At 38.7% G+C, this 25,246-nt stretch overlaps 1 protein-coding gene across 3 annotated transcripts in view; it reads right to left on the minus strand.

The window, feature by feature from the left end:
- The window catches only part of gfra2a (GDNF family receptor alpha 2a), a 119,478-nt gene that overhangs the window by 82,298 nt on the left and 11,934 nt on the right, over window positions 1-25,246 (minus strand). For all 3 annotated transcript variants that reach the window (XM_079827058.1, XM_079827057.1, XM_079827056.1), the window contains exon 3: window positions 441-527. In XM_079827058.1, coding sequence (XP_079683184.1) covers window positions 441-527 — 87 coding nt within the window. The remainder of the gene's footprint in view (window positions 1-440; window positions 528-25,246) is intronic.

The raw sequence follows: 25,246 nt of genomic DNA on the forward strand, positions 1-25,246 counted from the left end.
GATTTGTCATTCTCTGGCTATTTTTTTTTTCAAGATCAGAATAAAAAATAGTTTTTCTGTTTGTTCCAGGATCTGTGAGGCTGCGATAATGGATTGGATGCAATATTTCTGGCCTCTACTGTCTGTAATGACTGCTGTCAGTGAATTAAACATTAGACTTAACTCATGCCAACTCATTTCTATTTTTCCAAGAAAGGAAAATGACTAACTTATCTTAATTTCTCCTTCTATAATATTCGGAATGTGCTAAAAGAAACATTTAGGAAGAAGAAACTTTTTAAACTTTAAATGGTTTGTATTGGAACATAATAATAATTAATTTAGTGCTGGATTTTCTGAGTTTCATATAAGATATGACAATAAAAAGAAGCCAATATCAACAACGAACAGTACAGTACATTGCCAGAAGGCATACATAATAACAAAATATTGATAATTACCTGAGATGATTGACGCCAGGCGAAATGCATCCGAATGTCGGTGAGGCGTCATGGGTTCATAAGGAGAAGGCTCATAAAAATCCTCACCTAAAAAAAAGACACAATTATAGACTATTAAAATATAAATTTTAGCACTGTAAATACCCACTGTATGACCTCTGACCTCTTTTTAAAACATAGCGTGTAAAACATTTATATGCTACATTGTTGTCACATGACCTTATTATGTTGTATGTTTATTTCAATGAGTGGCATCCAATTATTTTCTGAGAATCCAACTTTGTGTTAAAAATGTTGTCCGATAAAATAATGAGCCAAAAGCAATGATAAATGTCGGCTAATATTACTGACAGTTCATTCATCACACTGTAAATGGAAGGTCAAGTAGAACCTTTGTATACTGCACATTTGATACATTGTAATCTTTAGTAGTAGTATACACTGTGTACTTACACTATACACTATGTATTTAGCCATAGTATGAATAAGGATATTGTGGTACCAAATCAAGCACTTGCATTTTTATTTATTTATTTTGGCAACACAGAAGCATTTTCCCTATTCCATTTAGAAGGAAAAGATATTTCAAAGGCACCCTTATGTGTTGCTCTTAGCTTTAGAATGTTTAGCTGCATTACGCAGGAACCGCTATAAGTGTACAACTTTCCCCCCTTTTTTCGTTGAATAAGTACATCATCCATGTACACTGTCTTGCTGTGTATCTGTCAGGACCACTATCGTCAAAGATGATTGACAATAAGCATACAGTTTGGATTGGCGGTATGGTTCTGTTCTGGGCAAGAACTCCCTGCCCATCCATTCAGCCTAGCATGGAAAACCCCCCTTAGGGTAAACAGAACAGAACCAATATAAGGTATTGTGATATCATAAATGTTCTTAATGACAATAATTTAATGTAGCAACATCATTCGAGAAATGAGTCTGATTTGAAAAGGAATTTCAGAAGCCAAATCCTGACTGGACGAGAGGAGGAGCTGGGGATGGAGGAGAGTAATAAGCTCCTGAGCAACGCGATAAAGCTGCTAATAATACTGAATGGACCCTATAGATTTGCTGTGAAAGGCGTCATATTTCTATAGGTAGGAGTGAATCAGCTGAGTGTCAGCTGATGCGAGCATGTCTAACGTGACCTGCCAGAACTAACGCTACGCTTGATTACTATAGTACAAAATGGTGTACAATAGTGCAAATGTATGTGAAATAGGACCCACCTATGGTATTGCATGTATGTGCACAAAACATGCTGCATACAGTTAAAATAGTTAAATTAGTGTTGTTGTATGCTATCCTGAATGTAGCCATACAACTTTCCTTCTGAAAAAGTACATATTGAGTACTTATTGTGGTAATAATTACTTTAAACCAATATACTTAAAGGAATAGTTCACCCAAAAATGAAAGTTCTGTCATTATTTACTCACCCTCAAGTTGTTCCAAACCTGTATGACTTGCGTTCTTCTGCTGAACACAAAAGAAGATATTTGGAAGAAAATAAGTAACCAAACAATTGATGGGCCCCATTGACTTCCATAGTATTTCACTTTATTTTGATGGTTCACTTTAAATTCTGTTGACTATAAGTAACATTGCACCTACATGTCTACTAACTCTCATTAGAGTGTTAGTAGAGTGTTGGTTAGGGTTAGAATAAATTTACATGTAGTTGCAAAGTTGCTTATATTCAGTAAAATGTCTGTTGGAGGACCATCAAAATTAAGTGTTACCATTTTTTCACACTATGGAAGTCAATATTTGGTAACCCATATTCTTCCTAATATATTTTGTGTTCAGCAGAAGAAATTCATTCAGGTTGAGAACAACTTGAGGGTGAGTTTCCATTTTTTCATACTACGGAAGTCAATATTTGGTAACCCATATTCTTCCTAATATATTTTGTGTTCAGCAGAAGAAATTCATACAGGTTGAGAACAACTTGAGGGTGAGTAAATGATGACAGAATGTTCATTTTTGGGTGAAGTATCACTTTAAGTGTTAACTGAATGTAATGTTTTCAGACACTTAATCAGTTATTACTGCATACTGTTCAACAACACTGAGGTGCAGATAGTATGTGCCACAATTTATAAGTATAAATATCTAACTATTACACTTATTGCAAAGAAAATACTGCTATTTTCACTTGGTGTAAATAGCAGATCGCTAAGAAATGCTGCTATTTTCACTTAGTGTAAATAGAAACTATTGCTATTTAAACTTAGTGTAAATAGCTGCTGCCTATATATATATATATATATATATATATATATATATATATATATATATATATATATATATATATATATATATATATATATATATATATATATATATATATATATATATATATATATATATATATATATATATATATATATATTCTACTCTAGTGAATCAACTATAGTAAAATTACACTAATCCAAATTATTGTCAGTGTAAACTTGCTACAACATGTAGGTTGAAACCCATATGACACCTCTCTAATCTCAAATAATACAAAAATGGTATTTTACTTATAGCCTGCTCTTTTAAAATGGATTTTAAGGATTTAAAATGAAAGAATGCACTGTACAAAATGTGCACACACAGTCCCACTGGAGAATAGATCTAAAATGGACCACAAATTAAGAGAACGGCATATTTGCCTACTGTACTGTGCATGACATTTTGAAAGGAAGACAGGACAAGAAAGGCACAAAACAATGAGGATCTCAATTAGAGAATTTTTAGGTCTACATTGAGCTAAGGCATATCTCAGGCAAATCCAGACTTGTGCCTGATTAAGCTAAGGCACATATCGCAGATAAATCCAGACTTGAGCCTGATTAATACCCCAGCTATGAATGAATCAGGGTGGAGTAAATGATCACTTGGTCGAACAGGAGGAGCGGCCCAGTGAAATTAAATTAACTCAAACATGTCAGCCGTTCAGAGACTGATTATTGTCCTCAGCCCTCTCACAAATCTTTCATTTGCCTCCATTTGCTGCAAACGGAAAAAAGACAATGTGGTGAGATTCCAATTTAATCCACATCTCTCTGGGAAAATGTAATGGCCCTGGTATTGTTGGGGTAATTCATCATCAATCTCAAATTTATAATTGAATATGATGAAGTTGCTTTCTTGATGCATATAATTTTTTGGCACAGTACTAAAAAATCTATTTTGACCTTGGTTTGACTAATACAGTTTTAGAAAACTTCTACACAGTAATTCATTAATATGCTATATTAACCTATATAGTGTTTTCATGTACAGTACAACAAAACTCTCGTAACTATTAAAAATCATCAATGCAATTGTGTGTGTAATAATGGCAATGTTTAATCATATGCAGTATAATATTTTTGTAATTCCTTTTTTTTTTTTTAGATACAGTATATACTGTAAGTGTTTCAAAAAGAACACATTTCTGATTTGATGTTGGATAACTGATGGGTCTGTGACTTCATTGGTTGGCCAAAAAAATTATTTTAAAGTATTTTCAGCTGTGTTTATTGATGCAGGTTTTTGTGTATCTCTGTATATTGCAGTGTAAATGTTGTGGCTGCACTATTCCTTAAGAACTCTGATCTTTACTCCTAATTACCATCTTGATTTCCCTAGAGGTGTCTTGGCTGAAGTGCCAAATGCTCTAGATAAACACAAGCTTGTTTCTTTAATTAATGTACAGAATTTTAAAACACACAATATGTATTAAGGCAGCTGTCGTCTCACAGGACTTTGGTGAAATCTGTATTAATATAAACATACTAGTTCCTTACAAGTGCTTTATAGAGAAAATTTCCCCTAGTTTCACGTTTAGTCAGCTCAGTGGTTATTGACTGGTTTTGCTACAGATTTTACCTACAATCTGTATAGTATAGTTTTTTAAACAATATATAACAATACATTAGAATCAAGAAAGAGAGAATGCCATGCAATATGGTTTTAAGGTGTCTTTGTTACAGTGTAATTATACATTTAAGTACTGAGTAATATTAATTAACAGCATGTACTTACTATAGGGTTGGGTTAGGATTAGGGTTTGGTTTAGAGTTATGCAATTTTTGGGTAAAAACACTTTATTTTATAGTGTCATTGTTACATGCTGTTATAGTAATAACTATAAATTATGCATATAGTTAATAATAATAATTTGTTACATTTATATAGTGCTTTTCTAGGCACTCAAAGCGCTTTACATGGAGGGGGGAATCTCCTCAAACACCACCAATGTGCAGCATCCACCTGGATGATGCAACGGCAGCCATAGTGTGCCAGACCGTCCACCACACACTAGCTGATTAGAGCCCTGCATTTCTGCCCGACTTCTTTACACCCCTGGGGCCGGGCTTCGGGCCAATTTTCACGTCATACCTCAAACGCGGGCCGGGCTTCGGGGCTTTTTTAGGCTTCTCCCTCTTTTTATATTTTAGACATTCATTAATTAAAAGAAACAATGAGATGTGCTGCACTGGTGGAAACAACATGAGACAATGATACCGCGACTGTCAAGACTGGCTCGCACAATGTTTAGAGTCTGCGGCCGCTCCAGCAGCAGTGAGCATTCCTTCAGCGCAGCTGCAAGAGTTACGGCAGTTTTTACATCTGGTCACTTCATTAAATTTCTCTTATCAGATATCTATCCGATCACTCAAACAAACCAATTCAGAACGTGGTCTGGGACACATTTCAGATGAAACTGGACAAGTGTAAATGCATCTGGTTGTTTAAACCACATATGTAAATTTTACTCCTGGCAAATTGTTAAAGGGGTGATGAATTGAGTAATCAACTTTCCCTTGAGCCTTTGATATATAAAATTTCACCTTGATATAAGAATATCCTGTAAGTTTTGGAGATAAAAACTTCCTTGTTAGTCAAAGAAAAGCTTTTATTGACACCAGGCCCAGCAAACGCTCGATCACAGAATATGTCGACCCTTGACGTCATCGTATGCTGAAACGCCGCCTCAACAGATAAATATGTACGCCTGCTTCTATAGCCCCGCCCACCGACTCGTGGACCTAAACTGATCACGCTACCGAGCAATAAACATGCTGAAGATAGAGAGATATTGCACTGTGCCTGGTTGTGGAAGAACACAGTCGCTGCAAGCTTCCTTCGGATTCTAATATTGGAAATGTGTAGTTGAACTTTATTTTTAATGAATATCCAGCTCACGTGGGGAAGACATTGCACGTATGTTCATTTCACTGGATTCGTTTGCAAACAAGAGACTGGATTTGCAGACATGATGAGATTACATGAATGAATGAAGCAACACACTAATATGAGTAAAAAATGTTTTTACTGTTACTGTTACAGATCAAATACAATGTTAAATTGTGTAGGGGTGAATTCAGGATGATTGGAACCCCTAGGGACGATTCATTCCGGTTGCCGTTTCCCCACACACTTTCAAAACAATGCCTCAGGCATACTCATGGGGGAGCCAAAGCTCATTAAATATACAAAGCTTATCCAATCATAGCAGTAAAACCATAAACCCATAAAAACCAAGCGTGTCTTGAGAGAAGCTCAAAACCAGGGTAGAAAATAGCCTATTTCTTATTCATTATGATGTTTTTGAATGTAAAAACCACACAAACGTCACAAGTAGACCTCAGACAACAATATAATAAAATAAAAAAAGCCAGTTCATGACAAATTAAAAAAATAAACTTGAGAGCGTGTTATAGGCTATATGACATGCTGTAGTCAGATATGACGGCGCTACTGCAACACGCTTCGCCGCAAATGAGTAGCCTAAAGCAAGCCACCACGCAAAATGCCGCAAGTGAAACTGAAAGTAAGTCTCAAAAATGTAATGATCAAAAACATAATCATCTTCATTAAAACTAATGACACTAAATGATCTTACCAGTTTTTAGCTCGCTCTTTCTCATATTGAGGTCTTTGATCTTGAAATGAGCTGATGATAAATAAAATGCAGCTCATATCGGTTGCTTTCGTTGATGTGAACTCCGTTAAATGTGAATATAGCGTGGGAATTGAAGTTCGGATTTATATTCATTTTGAGGAGAGGTATAAGGTAAGACAACCTGCATGTTTTGTATTTGTATTTTTTTATTTGTTTAGATTAGCCCGTTTCGTTTGCGAGTGCCGTTGCAAGCAGCATCAGCCTGCCTCAACTTGTCAAAAATGCCTTTTTACTGTGGTGGTGGTGGTGATAGTAGACTTAACGTTTAAACTAACATTGGGATGCTTGAAGTGTTTTATATCTGTGGGTTTTATTATGGGCAAGACAAGTCAAGTGTTGATTTGAGAGGCTAAAGCATTGGGTTAACTCACTGTCGGCCTCTGGCCGCTTGGTCGTCACTTTAAAAAACAAAAACTTTAATTTAACAAACCAAAAATGCTCCAAACTGTTTTTTTTCTAAATTTACTCAATAAAGAAACGAAACAAAATATAACTACTTTGACATTTAACACAAAACTAAACTATTTTAATGGCTGTAACAATGTGTAATAGGGAGGATAAAAAAACAAAAAAAACACGGATTCCAGTCGGACTCGGGCCAAGGTTTTTGATAAGCTGTCGGACACGGGCCGGGCTAGGGCTTCAGCATATGGGGCCAGGGCCGGGCTAGGGCCTAGATTTGAGGCCCGTGCAGGACCAAATAATGTTCCCACAAGGTAAAGGATGTTTGATATTGCCATCTTTAGCCGCGTTTCCACCGCGGGAACTTTCGCCAGGAACTAGGGGCTTTGGGGTGGTACTCGGTGTGTTTCGACCGCAGGAACCAGGGTCTAAATAATAAATAAAGATTTCCCCCTCAAAACGGCCCTGCTTGCGAGGTAGTACTTTGTCAAAGTTCAGGAACTTTTGGGGGTGGGACTTGGGCACTGAACATGCTGATTGGCTGAGCTCACGCAGCATTTTATTTCAACCTAAAAGTCTGCTGTGGTGCGTGCAGTAAGAGTCGTTTGCTATTCAAGTCAACGATGGACCGACGACGAGGTTCAGGCTTTATTAAGTTTGTTTGCAGAGGACGAAATCCAGTGGACTCTGGAAAGTCGTGCGCAGTCCCACGTCACCGGACTAATCTTCACAGTACTTTAGGCCGCGATGGAAACGCAGACAGCAGCAGGTCTAGGAGAAAAAGAGTTCTTGGGAAAAAGAGTTCTTGGGGAAAAAAGTTCCTGGGACAAATTGTTCCGGGTAATTTTGGTGGAAACGGGGCTTGTGTAGGGACGTTTTGTGTGGGGTTTACCTGAGCCACACACACACACAGGTTATGCATATTCATGCTCTTTAAGTCTCTTAACAGGATGTCTCTAAAATAAACTATTGGATGTTGTGGATTGAATCACAGTCTGTTTCTATATCCCGTGTCTATTTGGAACACGATCAAAGGGCCTGCTCAGTCAGGTGGATATTGAATGTCTTGGCTAATGCTTTAGGGATGTTAGTGCTTGCTTTGCTTGAATTACTTGTTTCCTGCTGACCTAATGGAGTATTAACAGGGGAGCTGGGGCTTATTAGACACAGTTTGTGTCCCAAACATCAATGTTACGAACAAAAGCTGTGGTGACAGCATTGAAGAGAAAGGTCTCGTTTAAGGACTGCTATTGGATTGGTAACTACTTTCTGCTATTCTTATGCCAATGAAGTTGAAAAAAGAAAGAAATTACAGATAAACATAAAATGTTGTACCAGCAAATCTGTTGTTTTAGTACAAACTCATTACAGTAAAAGTATGAAAAGTGTCTGCAGAGCCTAATGATGTGACATTATTTGAAAATGTTGTCAGGAGATGTCGTAGAGGTCAGACATGTTTTGAATGTCTAAGGATAATGGTGCGGCCTCCTCGTTCTCTGGTCCTTCACAAACAATTATACAAAAGCAATTATCCAGCATGCATCAGTGAAGCGTAGCAGACTGTGATTTAGCTGCAGATTGGGATCTCTGTTGCTATCATCATTTTGTTCCGTTCAAAAAAATTCTCTCTCTGTATTTTTACAACTAACTACACAGGCGAATTATCCCGCAGTTTAAGCCTGACTTCAAATGTTAATTTTTTTGTGATAAGTCGTCTTTCAGCGATTTTTGAGCTTACTTCCTCCATTATACTGTGCTCATCGATTATGTGTTTATTTTTCACAGTGAACAGACTGGGGTGGAAAGTGTGGAGGGGTGATTCTTTACGGTTATGGTCTTCCAACAAACATCCATCAAAGTGGTTGCTCCCTGCGCAGGAGAGATTTTATATATTCATCTTCATCACCTCAGGATTTGAGCTCTTTTTTAATGGTTTACATATCCTGAAGCAAGGAATGGCAAAACAGTGAGGGGAAATGAAAGCACACGATGAGTCTCACCTGTATAGTGTTTTAAATCTGTGTTTGAATGCAGTTTATTTTGTACTATAGATCGCTCTTTCCATCAGGTCATACCAATTTTTGACCAAAATTCAGATTTGCCATCACAGGGATAAATTACATTTTAAAATATATTACAATAGAAAATAGTCATTTTGAATTCTAATAATATTTCAGAAAAGTACTGCTCTAACTGTATTTCCCCATTGTTTTTGCCTATACTGTACATGCAATTTCATGTCATTATATTTTTTCCAGAGTCCTGGTGTCAACTACAGAGGACATATCATAACATATGAATAAAATATAATTTTTCAAAACAGTTGTTTTTCCCCATTGGTTTCTTATGCTCTAAACAATGTAATGGCATGAAAAAATACTAAATTAAAAAAAACTTATTTTTCTGGGTCCCATAAATCAGATACATATCTGATATCTGAACATCTGACCTGCGTCTAAACGTATATCAGATTCCCCTTGGAATTCCAAGCCACCACAAGGATGCGGAAGACACATTTGCCCACAAAGATTGCTTTTTTTTTTTCGAATTATAAGGCCGACTTATCTGTATGCACACACACCAAAACTCACAGCTTTTTTTTTTGTGAGACGGAAACTTTATATATAGTTAAGAAATTGCACATGCATAGAAACATTCAGGAGCATAGAAACTGGTTATCAATATCTGACCCGTGAATTTTATAAATAAAACATCTTCATTACTGAAAGTTAAATTTCTCAACAACATTTTTTTTTGTAGTTAAACTAACAAGCTTCACTATTACATACAGACATACACAGGTAATTCACCCTCACAATCTCATTCGCTATCAAAATAAATCTGACCATGCTACTTTATTCACACTTAAGAATTCTAGATCTAATGAGCCGTAGATAAAATAGCAAACGGAAATAACCGTTATTGTCCCATCTATATTTGTTCAGTCAGATTTTGGCTGCAAACATCCATGACAGCTTATAACTTATCCAGGCTGCCATAAAATAACAAACGGTAATAATGGTAATTTTCCGGTTTATGTATCCGTTCAGTCAGATTTTAGCTGCAAACACCCATGACGGCTTTTAACTTAGCCAAGCTGGCAAATAATCTTGTCCAATAGGTGAATTATATAAATAAATGTAGTACGTCCATTCAAAACCCGAGAGTCAACCATGTTGCATAGTAAAGTGATGGGCAGGGATTAATGCAAACATAGATATTGGATACCAGTTGTATCTGAAGTAAATGTAAACAGGCAGGACAAAAAATATTATTTTACAAATACTACTGGTATTTGTCATGAAATAGTTTTAAGAGTTTTTTAAGCGAGAATGTAGTTATTTAGCATCAGTTGTCATTTCACCGACTAGCGTCCGGAAACAAGAGCGTAAACAAACTACCGAAGTGGCATGTTAGCTTAATGCTAATTCCAGTACTCACTGAGCTTCTGAAGTGCCTCCGCTTTCGTTAGCCAGCATTTATATTTTTTCACTGCCTTTTACATAAAGGCAGGAGTATTGTTGCCATAACTCCACAAACCTCCTCCATTGCATAATTCCACCTAGCAGCACCAATACCATAGTCTCTCTCATTTCACCATGTTTAAAACCGTGTACGAAATAACTTCTGCTCCTTTTGGTCAACTTCACAGATGTGACAGAACTGGTCATGGAGGGCCGAAAGAAATTAAACATGCTAGTCTTTCTGTCATGACATTGTGAAGCGGCGCAGGCACAGCATCAGTTTTCGTCCACTATGACACACTACACAAGATGAAACAATCGGTTTGTGTGTCCCGACACCCATTGTCGTATACGAATCACCTCGACACACTACATCAAGCGGATTGTGCCAAAACACTGATCTTGTGTAGTCTGAACCCGGCAATACTTAATTATACTCTTAAGTATATCTCGATCAAAATATTGAAAGTATCGGCCGAATATACTTAGACTTTTCTGTCAGTATAAGTCAAGTATACTTAAGTGTAATTTTAAGTATATTTCTGAGAAGTACATAAAAATTAGACTTAGAAGACGTATACTAATAGCACACTTAAATAAATGTCTTTTTTTAAGGGAAGCTAAAATGCCACTTATATGTATCTGCAACCAAGCGCAATGATACATTATGATAAATTGTAAAAACAATGTCTTCTAAGTATCAAGACATTTGATTCTAGGATTGCAGAATGATTAACTAAGGATTAGCTTGTCTACTTGAGAAACTAGTGCTATATTTGCCCCATTCACTCTTTTGTGTCCACTCACTGTAAAACCCAGTGCTGAAGACAAAATCCAAACCTGTAGTGGAATGCATTTTAAAAATCCTGTCCGCGTGCAGCTGTGAAAGCCGTTTGGCATCTCTCACCTGACGCTACAATGAGCCGGTGAGTGTTCTCTAGTAGAAAGCCGTCAGACAACGTTTGTCTGTTCAGCTGTCACCTCGGCACTCCTGAGCTGGGCTTACTGACAAAAAGAGACAGACACATAACAGAGACAAAGAGACAGAACACAAGAAAGATCGAGAGGGAGAAAGACACATGGGAAAAAACAGAGACAGCCTCCCTGTGGACTCAGGTAATAGGCTGTCTCTCCAAATGACCATCAGAGTTCACTTCACATTGCGATGATTGCAGGTGAAGGAACGGCAAAGGGAGAGTGACTGAAAGTTGGAGCTCTTATTCAGATTGAAATGTCACTCGGGAAAGGACATATGCTAATTCTATGTTCTGTGCATTTAGTAAGTGCTATTTAAAACAGCTTCACACTGTGCTTTGTGTTGTCAAGTTCAAACATAACTATTCAGTCACAACAAAAAGAAAACAATAGGAGGAAAAGCTGATCACTCAGAGGTTGCTTTGTCATAGCTCAGGAAATGTAATGAAGAATTTCCATTGAAGTATCAACTTTTCTGATGCTGATTCATAAAATTGCTTAGGAGAAATAGAAATAGACACCAAAATAACCATAACAACATCCAGTAAAAGTATAGAGATAACTCTGATAAAATACAAATTTTGAGGTCTAACTTTTGGTTAAAGATTTCTGTTTTTGCTTTCAGGAGAAACATCTAAGGAAGCAAATGTCTCAGTTTGTTTTCCATTTGATCTTATTGTCAATATATGGGAAACAATTGAAATATTGAAGAGATCTCATTTCTGATTTTTCATTCCCTTGGGATGTTGTTTACTCCGGTGGTTTTCTGGAATGTTAAAATCATTATTAGCGTACCTGAAACACATCATAAAAGGTCATCTGTCGTTCACATCAATGCTCTGCTGACTTTTTATGACCTTTTATGTCTATTATAATTTGGCTAAAAGTAACTGGACTTTCCATCTCCAGACAACATTTTTAAATAATGTTATGAGACAGGCCCTGCAGACACTGTTTCATGGATTAATTTTATTCTATATATATATATATATATATATATATATATATATATATATATATATATATATATATATATATATATATATATATATCAGGCATAAAATTATGACCACCTTCCTAATCTTAGCTGACCTGTCGAGGCATGGACTCCACTAGACCCCTGAATTTGTGCTGTGGTATCTGGCACCAATATGTTAGCAGCATATCCTTTAAGTCCTGTAAGTTGCGAGGTGGGGCCTCCATGGATTGGACTTGTTTGTTCTATCAGAACCAGCATTAATTTCTTGAGCAATTTGAGCTACAGTAACTTGTCTGCTTGATCGGACCACACGGGCCAGCCTTCGCCGCCCATGACCCTGTCACCGGTTCACCACTGTTCCTTCCTTGGACAACTTTTGATAAATACTGACCACTGCAGACCGGGAACACCCCACAAGAGCTGCAGTTTTGGAGATGCTCTGACCCAGTCGTCTAGCCATCACAATTTGGTCCTTATCAAACTCACTCCTTACGTTTGCCCATTTTTACTGCTTCTAACACATCAACTTTGAGGACAAAATGTTCACTTGCTGCCTAATATATCCCACCCACTAACGAAGTGTTATTCGCTTCACCTATAAGTGGTCATAATGTTATGCCTGATTGGTGTATATATATACCATAGAAAATATATTTAAAATATTTAAAACGTATTAATATGTAAGGTGTAATGATTTTTTTTTTCCTTTTTGAAACTGTTTTATGAAATCAACTTGAATACAAAGAAAACATTTCTAAAAAAACATTTGTATTTTTTATTTGGCCTTTTAATATTTCATATTTCTAGTTTATCTGCAGTACTTTTTCTTGTGATTTTTAAATGACTGTAATGAAAAAGTTTCCAAATACATTTAAAATGTCTTTAAATGTATTATCAAGTCATTCTGTTTTCAGATTCATCCAATTATATCTGTCTGTCTAACTGCAGAGTGAATACTTGACACTCTGTCAGAATGTAGAGTGATGTTTAATACGCACTGTTCCATGATAGTGATCTAATGTGAGTTAAGGAATCGTCTGAAGACATATGCCATCTTTCATCACATCTCTACATGTGCACACATTCACATGTAGCCCATCCGCTTTAGAAAGCGCTCTGTGACAGTGGAGCTCGCGGTATGATAAAATGAGACTGACACAGCTTAAATACTCCAATGATCCGCATTCCCCAACAGGAAAGAGGACCTGAGTGCCCCCTGCTAGTATGCAGGTGTGTGAATTACATGGAATGATTGTGAATTTTGAATCGTGGATTAAAGCTCCCGAGAGACTGTCAGAAGGAAGTACTGCAGGCAAAGGCTGGCTAATTTTTAATTCTGACAGGCACAAGCTTCACACACTCATGGCTGAGTGTTTTACTGTCTCCCCGACTAAGTTCAAGAGTCACAAAGCTTCCTTTGACAATAAGTATCCACAGAACAGCTAGTAAAATGAAATAGTTTCACTTCACTGGGTTCAGTTTAATATGCAGATTACACCGTTTTGGGACATCTGAATGGCAAACAGTAGCAGTGATATAACTTTTACATAATTCCTCCAATGGATTTTCATGGTATTGGGACCTCTCAACACTTGTGAATAAGAAGTGTGGTTGATGTGCACTTGTAGAGTACTTCTAACCCAAAATATATATTTTAAGGATATGGAACTTGCAGAAAATGTTGTATACTGTACCATAAATGCTTGTCAGTACATTCGACAGTACACTGTAAAGATGTGGGTCAAACTTGCATTTAATATACATTTAAACTATAACACATCTTCATTTAATTGAAATGAATATGCAGTTAATAACAGTGTAAATTATTATATTTATTAAAATTAATAAATTGATACCTTATTGGGACAATAAAGTCCTCCTTAAACCTACCCTTAACCGATTTACACTTTATTATTAAACTCAAGTTGGACACTTTATATCCACTTTTTAAATATTTTCTTAATTTTTATTAAAAAAATAAATGCCTTTTCGATCTGATATGTGATGTGAAGGGAGTAGAGCGAGTTCGGAAAAAGGCGGATTCGAACCTCAGATCGATTTGCATCAAAACTTCATGCCACTCACCTTACCCCTACACCATTGCTACTATAAACAGTTCAGTGTCCGAGAAAACTATTAAAAACACTGTATTATGAATGCCAGGCCAGTAGTTGCCGAGGTCACTTTGTAAAGAAACACTATGTGGCCATAGACTGAACACGTAAAACGCATGCGCATGATTTTTTTTTGTGCTTTCTGGCTCCCAAAATGCTGGTGTCGTGTAAATGAATGGCCAGATTGCATAAAAAGTTTTCCGTTTTTAGTTGAAAACGGTGTCATGTAAACGGCCCATGAACATAAACCTGGGGCACGTTCAAGTTCAAACCGGTGCGCAACGTTTTGCTATGGTTTCCGGGTTGAACGACATGTTTCCAGGAAAGGGTGTGCAACGGGGTTTGAGATACGTTTTCTTGTGTTTGGTGGGTGTGTCAAATATGTCAGCCCAATCAGCAGCAACATGTATATAAACCATGCAGCATTAAAGAGACAGCTTGCACAATGGGTCCAAGTCTGCTGCAGCTCAGTATACGCAACAATTGCAGATTGTAGAAGACATGATTGTCGTAAGAGTTTAATAGTAAAAAAATAATAATAATAATAATTAGAAAAAAGTAAGAACTAGAAATAAAATGATTTATATTAGAATTGATTACAAGGAGATAAAAAAGTTAATCAAATGGGATGGGGATGTTCTCTTTTATTCTGGACGGCAAGGGCAGTAATTGCATCGAGCGTATTTTGCCGATTTATCGATTTCATCAGCCTCCGATAATTCTTCAAAATTAATCCAGAGAATGGCCTTCTCAGCTGCCATATTTGCAACTCCTGCGTCATCAGAACAGGGTGTTCAATGCAGCACCGTTTCTGTTAAAAAAACTTTTTGAAACCTTTTTTTGGGGACGTTTTGCAACCTTTTTCGGGCTGAACGCAGCCCAGATCTAAAGTGCCTAATGGGAATAAAGAATTTAATGGGTAGGTTTAGGGATAGGTGTAGGGGAAGGATTTAAGGACAGGAACAAGCAATGTCCCAATAAGATGGCTTCCATTTATGATTTTGATAAATATAATCATAAACACTGAATATGTTGTTATTATTGCATATTGTTTTATGATATACTACAATATACTGAGGTGCAAATAAGCCTAGTATCTGCCACTATTTACTCTATGTATCTAACAACTATTTAAACTTGTAGCAAAGAAAGTACTTTTTGTTGCTATAGTGCAAATAGTCACTGCCTATGGTTATTTTTGTAAACAAGATAAACTTAATGGAAAAAGAAATGTAGCTGAAAAAAAAAGAAGAGTTTATAGTGTACAACTCTGGGCCATATTTGCATGCTCTATATAAAAGGAATAATATTGTAAAACGCACTCAAACGGTTATTAAGGAAAAACTCCCTAGGCTCATAAATATCAAAACAACTATTTTCAATAAAGATTTTTACTTCAGCGATGGTTGTAGGTACAGTTTACATCATGTAATATTGGCCTACAATATTGGCCTACCTGCTTTGCAGGTATTTCTTCAGTGAGTACAGCATGTTACTTCTAAAATAAAGTCCAAAACAAGACAAGACAAGACACGCAATGTGCAATTGATTTTTACATGCTTCTTTTGGAAAGAGTAAATAATGGATTTTGATGCATTTTCTGTTTGTGTGTGTGTGTGTTTTAATTGAAAACAGTTGTTGCTCTGTGAGACTAAGATTTTTCTGATCTTTGACATGATTGAGAGCAAGTATTTAACATTATGTTACCTGGCAAAATACACCACAACTGCATAACTATGTGATTGAGACTTTCATAATGGGGCCATATAAATAAAAAAAGCGTAAAAATAAACAATTCAGCTTTTCAAAAACATAATTAGGCCACCTACTAACATCTACATTTGGCCAGCAGGTATAATTCAGTTGGGTTTCAATTCTTCTTTCAGAGCAGCATGTTAATATGTTGATTTCTCTTTGTTTACTAAACATTTTTTCCACACTCTTTTTTGGAAAAGCTTGCTCATAAGGGAGTTGCATAGTGAGGTGAAGAATAACCCTCAGTGTATTGCAGAATAATTGCCTTTTTCTTTCATTACATTTTCTAAGAGAACATCCATTTCCAGTTTAATCGAGCTAAAACAATCCTCTACCTGTGAGCCTATATTCCTCCCAGCAAGATTGCTTGTCCTTTTTCCCTGGCAACCATGTTCACTAGTGTTGTGGTGGCATTTGTTCCTCAAACTACATCATTCCAGATGAGTGGGACTATTGAACAGCAGGAGGGAGATTCTCTGAAATGGAAAGTGCCAAAAGGCATAACTGAAATAGAAAATCTTAACTGGCAAACAAGAATCGCTCCCATCTCATCTCTATGATGAGGGCATGGGTTGTTCACACCTTCATTGTTGTTGTTTTATCCATTCAGTAATGTGACTCTGGGTGATCTGATGGATGAAGTTCTTCCAATTGTCTCAGTCATTGAATACACAAATAGCTTACATTCCTTAACCTTTGTTTTGCGGTAAAATCACTTTATGCCAAACAGCATAACAGTTCGTAAGCATTATGTGCGAGTTGTCTCTGTCCACCCTGCTAATAAAGACTAGGGTCCTGTTCTTATGATATAACATATTGCAGATTGAGTTACAGATTTTTTTGGGGATTTGGAGTCAAAGATGATTGATTTATTGATTGTATTAAAGAAAAGTAAAGACATTTATAATGTTACAAATTAAGTGCATTTTTGCTTAAAACAAGCAACATCATCTGCCAATGGGGCAAGAAACATTATCTTGTTTCTGTACCAAACATTTTCATTGTTTTAAGCAAAAACTAATTTCATATCTTAATATCTTAAAATATCTTATGTAATTTTACTTATCTAGTAAATGCATCTTGATTTAAGATTTTTTTTATATATATTTAGACTGGAAACAAGAAAAATATACTCAAATAAGATTTTTTTTTTTTTGCAGTGTTCAACATTGATAATAGTAAGAAATGTTTCTTGAGCACCAAATCAGCATATTAGAATGATTTCTGATGGATCATGTAACACGGAAGACTGGAGTAATGATGCTGAAAATTCAGCTTTACCATCACAGGAATAAACTACATTTTAAAATATCTTCAAATAAATATATATTAATATTTTTGAAAGAAGTCTCTTATGCCACTGCTAAAATTATTTGATTAAAAATGTATTTTGTAAAATAGTAAAAAGTAAATGGTCTTTGTCTATTATCAATGCTAATATATACTATTATTGCATAGATATACTAGATTACCAGCAAGTTAGGTGAACAACATAACATGGTTGTGATGGTCCACCAAGTAGACCAGCACATAATAAGCACTAGACAACATAAACCAGTCTGGGTAATGACGCTGGTCTAAGCTGGCCTTTTCAGGGAAGGGAATCTTGTGCTGTTTTATATTTGAATGTAGTTTTGCAGTGGCTGCTGGGTCTGGATACACAGTGCGATACAGTCATAAGGTATTTCCCCATGCAGTTTAAACCCTGGCATTTTCACTCTGCCTGCTCAGAGTTCCAGCACAGCGCCCAGACTGTTTTAACATTACACCTAGAGCCTCATCAATCTTACACTACTGTCTCGCTGCATCTCCACTTACAGTAATGGAAATCATTAAAAAGGGATTCACAAGGAGATACAAGTGCTGTGCCTGTCATCGTATTTCTTCACCACTGTACACATAAACACATGCACCGAAATGTTTCAAGGGAAAATGTGGTAGTGTGTGTGTGTGTGTGTGTGTGGATGTGGGTCCACCCGGCTGGTTGGCAGTTTTAGAAACCGTCTGTGATCCAGTGTAGAGCTATTGAGCTGCCCTAGGGCCAGCGCTGATGATTTAGTGGCTGTGGACGAGTGGTGGAGGGTGGGGGGTGGGTGTGCGGGTTGGGTCGGGGCAAAAGGGAAGGAGCAGAGGACAAATAGAGCAGGTGGGGGTGAGGCGTCCTATCGCCTCCCTGTGGCCAGCCTGTCCTTATGAAAGTGGATGACTGAGGTAATAGACTTTGACTGCTGCTATCGGTCATAGAGTTAATAGCTAGATTCTGGGGAAAGATACTTTGTGCTTGGCGTTAGTATCATAGCTCAAGAGAGAGCTTGCACACGGAGAGAGAAAAAAATGCCAGAGAGCAATACATAGTACTGTGTGTTTTCTTTATTTCTTTCTTTATTTTTTTACTTGCTATGGTACCATTGGGAAAACCACAGACCCTCCAGGGTTTGAACTCACAAGTCTCCAGCCGTCAGGGTTCCCATAAATTTTAATCAATGAATTTCTATGATTTTCCAGTGTTTCGTGACGGATACAGATTTTTAACAATCATTTTATAGAGGCAGCAATCACAAAGACCAATTTCTCCATTAAAAATTTTAGAGCTCAGCATAACTAGAAAAATGTATGTCCATTATAGTGATTTCCCTAACTTTTTATTTTTATTTATTTATTTTTTGACTTAAAAACTATTCATTTCCAGGCCTGGAAATGGCATTTTTCAAATTCTGTGATATTTAAAGTCTACCAGTATTATTTGCAGAAATGGAATAGTTTAAGGTAAGACTTGCCGTCAATTAAAAAATAAATAAATTAATAAATGTATATATATATATATATACACATACATACAGTTGTGGACAGAATTCAGAATTATTGCCCCCTTGGTAAATATGAACAAAGAAGCCTGCATGTAAAAAATAAATCTGCATTGTTAATCCTTTTGATAAAAAATTATCACAAAAATCGAACCTTTCATTGAAGTAAAAGAATTGAAAATGTGGGGAAAATTATCTCTTTATGAAATAAATGTTTTTCTCCAAAACATGTTGGACATAATTATTTGCACCCTTTTATTAAATACTTTTTCAACCTCCTTTTGCCAAGATAACAGCTCGGAGTCTTCTCCTATAAGAGAGACATTCCTCCACACGGATTCTCTCCACATCCTTCAGACTCCCAGCTCTTTGTTGGTGCTTCTTCTCTTCAGTTCACCCCACTCATTTTCTATAGGGTTTAGGTCAGGGACTGGGACGGCCATGGCAGAAGCTTCATTTTGTGCTCAGTGACACATTTTTGTGTTGATTTTGATGTTTGTTTTGGAACATTGACCTGATGGAAGATCTAACCATGGGTTGGATTTTATTTTGGAATTTTTTTTATCTGCTGGTATTTACTAGAATCCATGATGCCATCTCACCTCCAGCAAAAAAACAGGCCCAAAATTTCACAGATCAAGCAGTATATTTAATCATGGGCATGGGGTACTTTTTATCCCTGTTTGCACCAAACCAGTCTGATGGGTGCTTTTTTTTTTTTTATTCATCTGACCATAGAAGCAGGTCCCGTTTGAAATTCCATCCGTGGTCTGACCACTCAATGCTGGAGTTTGTTTCTGGATGAGCGAGAAGGATTTTTCTTGAAACCCTCCCGAACAACTTGTGGTGTTGTGCTGTTTGATACTTTTTTATGTCTTTCTGACCGCAAAACTCAACTAATCTCTCCAATTCTCCATCTGTGATCCTTGAAGAGTCTTTGGTCACTCAAACTCTCCTCCTTGTCGTGTATTAGGACGCTATAGACCTCTTCCAGGCAGATTCATAACATCTTTAGTTGATTGGAACTTCTTAATTATTTCCCTGATGGTGGAAATGGGAATTTCAATTATTTAGCTATTTTATGCAGCCACTTTCTATTTTGTTAAGCTCAACAATCTTTTGCTGCACATCAGAACTATATTCTTTGGTTTTACTCATTGTGATGGATGATCAAGGGAATTTGGCCTTTGTATTTCCTCATAAATATATATACTCTTGTGAAACAGGAAGTCATGGCTGGACAATTTCATGTTCCTAGTCACCCTGGTGTGCTAAAAAATGAATGGGAATGTACTTTAGAGATATTTTACTGTGGTGCCAAAAATTGTGTCCAATGTGTTTGGGAGAAAAACAATTATTTCAAAGTGTGATTTTCGTTTACTTCAATGAAAGGTTAGATTTGTATGATTTTTTTAAATGAAAGATCAAAAGGATAAACAATTTAGATTTATTTTTAATACCTTTGATCATATTTGGGGGGCAAATAATTCTGACCTCAACTGTATATATATAAAAATACAGTTCTTAAAAGAACAATTTTCTTAGTATGAAGAACATTTTAAGAAACTTTTTCCATTATACAGAATCATTTGTGCAATGGAAAGGTTCCATGGATGTTAAAGGAGTTTTTATGTAAACCCTACTGGCATTTTTTGTCTTATTCTGCATCGACCTCATTTTAATAGATGTATGCTCAAGCCATAATATAGTAATCCACCAATGGAGTAAAATATCTTATAATATAATATATAATATATACAGTATCATATTAAACCTTGCTATAATGTTTAAGTATTTCTTGTATTTAAACATAGCATAATGTTCAATAAAGGAAAATATTTATGGTAATATGTCAAGATCTATTTTCTGTAAACAGGTCTTAATTTTATCTTAATTTTAATATATACTGATTTTATTTAATCCATCCATCCATCCATCTTCTTCCGCTTACCCGCTTCTTCCACTTTAAAATCTCCTCCATGAACTGCCACCTTAACGTGGTGGAGGGGTTTGAGTACCCGAATGACCCTAGGAGCTACGTTGTCCGGGGCTATATGCCCCTGGTAGGGTCTCCCAAGGCAAACAGGTCCTAGGTGACGGGTCAGACTAAGAGCAGTTCAAAATCCCCTTATGAAGAAAACAAAAACAAGGACCGTGACGTCGCCCGGTACGGCGCAGCCGGGGCCCCACCCTGGAGCCAGGCCTGGGGTTGGGGCTCGTATGCGAGCGCCTGGTGGCCGGGCCTTCCCCCACGGGGTCCGGCCGGGCTCAGCCCAAAGGAGCGACGTGGGGACACCTTACCGTGGGCTCACCACTCACGGGAGGGACCGTAAGGGGCCGGTGCAAAGCGAATCGGGCAACAGTCGAAGGCGGGGGCCTAGACGACCCGATCCCTGGACACGGAAACTGGCTCTTGGGACATGGAATGTCACCTCGCTGGCGGGGAAAGAGCCTGAGATTGTGCGTGAGGTTGAGAGGTTCCAACTAGAGATAGTCGGAATCACCTCCACGCACGGCTTGGGCTCTGGAACCACACTCCTCGAGAGGGGATGGACTCTTCACCACTCTGGAGTTGCCCATGGTGAGAGGCGGCGGGCTGGTGTGGGTTTGCTTATAGCCCCCCAGCTCTGCCGCCATGTGTTGGAGTTTACCCCGGTGAACGAGAGGGTCGTTTCCCTGCGGCTTCGGCTCGGGGATAGGTCTCTCACTGTTGTGTGTGCCTACGGGCCAAACAGCAGTGCAGAGTACCCGGCCTTCTTGGTGTCCCTGGGAGGGGTGCTGGAGAGTGCTCCGACTGGGGACTCCGTCGTTCTACTGGGGGACTTCAACGCCCACGTGGGCAATGACAGTGAAACCTGGAGGGGCGTGATTGGGAGGAACGGCCCCCCTGATCTGAACCCGAGTGGTGTTCAGTTATTGGACTTCTGTGGTAGTTACAGTTTGTCCATAACGAACACCATGTTCAAGCATAAGGGTGTCCATCAGTGCACATGGCACCAGGACACCCTAGGTCGTAGGTCAATGATCGACTTTGTGGTCGTTTCATCTGACCTGCGGCCGTATGTCTTGGACACTCGGGTGAAGAGAGGGGCGGAGCTGTCAACTGATCACCACCTGGTGGTGAGTTGGATCCGATGGCGGGGGAGGAAGCTGGATAGACTCGGTAGACCCAAACGTACTGTGAGGATCTGCTGGGAACGTTTGGCCGAGTCTCCTGTCAGAGAGATCTTCAACTCCTGCCTCCGGCAGAACTTCGACCGGATCCCGAGGGAGGCTGGAGATATTGAGTCCGAGTGGACCATGTTCTCCACCTCCATTGTCAAAGCGGCTGCTCGGAGCTGTGGACGCAAGGTCTCCGGTGCCTGTCAAGGCGGCAATCCCCAAACCCGGTGGTGGACACCGGAAGTAAGGGATGCCGTCAAGCTGAAGAAGGAGTCCTATCGGGCCTGGCTGGCTTGTGGGACTCCTGAGGCAGCTGACAGGTACCGGCAGGCTAAACGGACTGCAGCCCGGGTGGTTGTGGAGGCAAAAACTCGGGCCTGGGAGGAGTTCGGTGAGGCCATGGAAAAGGACTATCGGCTGGCCTTGAAGAGATTCTGGCAAACCGTCCGGCGCCTCACGAGGGGGAAGCAGTGCCCTACCAATGCTGTTTACAGTGGCCTCTGCAGCATCGCGTGGCGGTCGGGGACAGTGCCTCTGGGATGGCAAACTGGGGTGGTGGTCCCTCTTTTTAAGAAGGGGGACCGGAGGGTGTGTTCCAACTATAGGGGGATCACACTTCTCAGCCTCCCCGGGAAAGTCTATGCCAGGGTACTGGAGAGGAGTATTCGGCCGATAGTGGAACCTCGGATTCAGAAGGAACAGTGTGGTTTTTGTCCTGGTCGTGGAACACTGGACCAGCTCTATACCCTCTACAGGGTGCTGGAGGGTTCATGGGAGTTTGCCCAACCAGTCCACATTTGATTTGTGGATTTGGAGAAGGCATTCGACTGTGTCCCTCGCGGTGTCCTGTGGAGGGTGCTGGGGGAATATGGGGTCCGGGGTCCTTTGCTGAGGGCTGTCCGGTCCCTGTATGACCGAAGCAGGAGTTTGGTCCGCATTGCCGGCAGTAAGTCAGACTTGTTCCCGGTGCATGTTGGACTCCGGCAGGGCTGCCCTTTGTCGCCGGTTCTGTTCATAATTTTTGTGGACAGAATTTCTAGGCGCAGCCAAGGGCCGGAGGGTGTCAGGTTTGGGGACCACACGGTTTCGTCTCTGCTCTTTGCGGATGACGTTGTCGTGTTGGCCCCTTCTAACCAGGACCTTCAGCATGCACTGGGACGGTTTGCAGCCGAGTGTGAAGCGGCTGGGATGGGGATCAGCACCCCCAAATCCGAGGCCATGGTCCTCAGTCGGAAAAGGGTGGCTTGCCCACTTCAGGTTGGTGGAGAGTTCCTGCCCCAAGTGGATGAGTTCAAGTATCTAGGGGTCTTGTTCACGAGTGAGGGGAGGATGGAACGGGAGATTGACAGACGGATCGGTGCAGCTTCTGCAGTAATGCGGTCGATGTACCGGTCTGTCGTGGTGAAGAAAGAGCTAAGCCGTAAGGCGAAGCTCTCGATTTACCGGTCAATCTACGTTCCTACTCTCACCTATGGTCATGAGCTTTGGGTCATGACCGAAAGGACAAGATCCCGGATACAGGCGGCCGAAATGAGCTTTCTCCGCAGGGTGGCTGGGCGCTCCCTTAGAGATAGGGTGAGAAGCTCAGTCACTCGGGAGGAACTCGGAGTAGAGCCGCTGCTCCTCCACATCGAGAGGGGACAGCTGAGGTGGCTCGGGCATCTGTTCCGGATGCCTCCTGAACGCCTTCCCGGGAAGGTGTTTCGGGCATGTCCAACTGGGAGGAGGCCCCGGGGAAGACCAAGGACACGCTGGAGGGACTATGTCTCCCGGCTGGCCTTGGAACGCCTCGTGTCCCCCCGGAAGAGCTAGAGGAAGTGTCTAGGGAGAGGAAAGTCTGGGCATCTCTGCTTAAAATTTAAATTTAAATTTAAATTTTATTTAAATTATGTATTAATATTTTTACTGAAAACAAGACAAATAATGCTGAAAAAAATTTCAGTGTGACTGTAAGAACCCTATGGTGTAACATTTCCATCGCTGGTCCTGATAACCTTGACCTTGAAGGTGCTCTTAATACTGCTGAATTCACTCTGATTTTGTTCGGCTTATTCAGCTGCTCAGGTCCATGTGACCTTGACGCAAAAGTCATCCATCTTTGGCTTTCAAATTGAAATGTAAAATGAACTAGATTGTAAGTCTCATAAACAAAATTTAGGAAGACATGAGATGTCATTCCATCTAGTCTTGGACGTCCCCTGTGGCGATGGATCTATTACTGTGGACCAGCAGGTTATAGGGAATTACAGACATTTAATTTACAAGATGTGAATCCGTCTCCTCAGGTATTTATTGCATATGTAGAGATCCCAGAGTATCCATGGGAACCAGAATATGATGAAGGCTAAGGCTGACATTTAAATTGAACAGAAGTCAACTTCCATAAAACAAAAACAAAAGATCAAAGGAACATGATTATGGAATTAGAGCATGATTATGGAATTCTTCCAGAACATGTAATTCAAATGAAGCATGTTCATATTATAGATTTTAGCCTTTGAGGCCCCTCTGGAATCACATCGTGCAAAATATATTTTTAGCTTCATCTTTTTCACCAATGAATCCCTTAAAACTGAATTGTGTATTTCTTTCTTTATAAATTATATACATTTTTTATCTGTTTGTCCACCATGGAAGACATACAAAGAGTGTTATTTTAGTTGTATTACAGTTTTATTCATATTTTGAATTAGCTTTATTTTTATATTTTTAATGTTACTTTTAATTATTTATTTTATTTGTATGTGCGTTTGTCATTTTATTAGTTTTTCACACTATATTTAATTATAAAATTTGCATAGCATTTGGAGGTTATTACTTGGATAAAAGATGGACATCCTCTACATTTTGAACTGGAACTCTGTCCCCCCTTGAATTTCACTCTCTGGATCCATTACTTATTACTTTGACACACTCATCTGACTGATAACAGAATAGTTCCTAAGGTTCCTAATTTTATTTGTTTTGGTTTAGGGTTAGACGCATGTAATTATGCATAATTTATAGTTATTACTAGTAACTACATTTAACATATGTAACAATGACACTTATTTTAATTGTAACACATACACCTTCATTTTCTGTAAAGCTGCTTTGAAACAATTTTGTGAAAATCGCTATTCAAATAAACTTGAACATTTTTACTTTGTTTCTTGAATTCTCTATAGGTTTCTTCCATCTGTACATTTGTCACGATTAGCAGCACTT

Source organism: Gobio gobio (genome assembly GCF_949357685.1).
Source record: "Gobio gobio genome assembly, chromosome: 10".
Taxonomy (NCBI): domain Eukaryota; kingdom Metazoa; phylum Chordata; class Actinopteri; order Cypriniformes; family Gobionidae; genus Gobio; species Gobio gobio.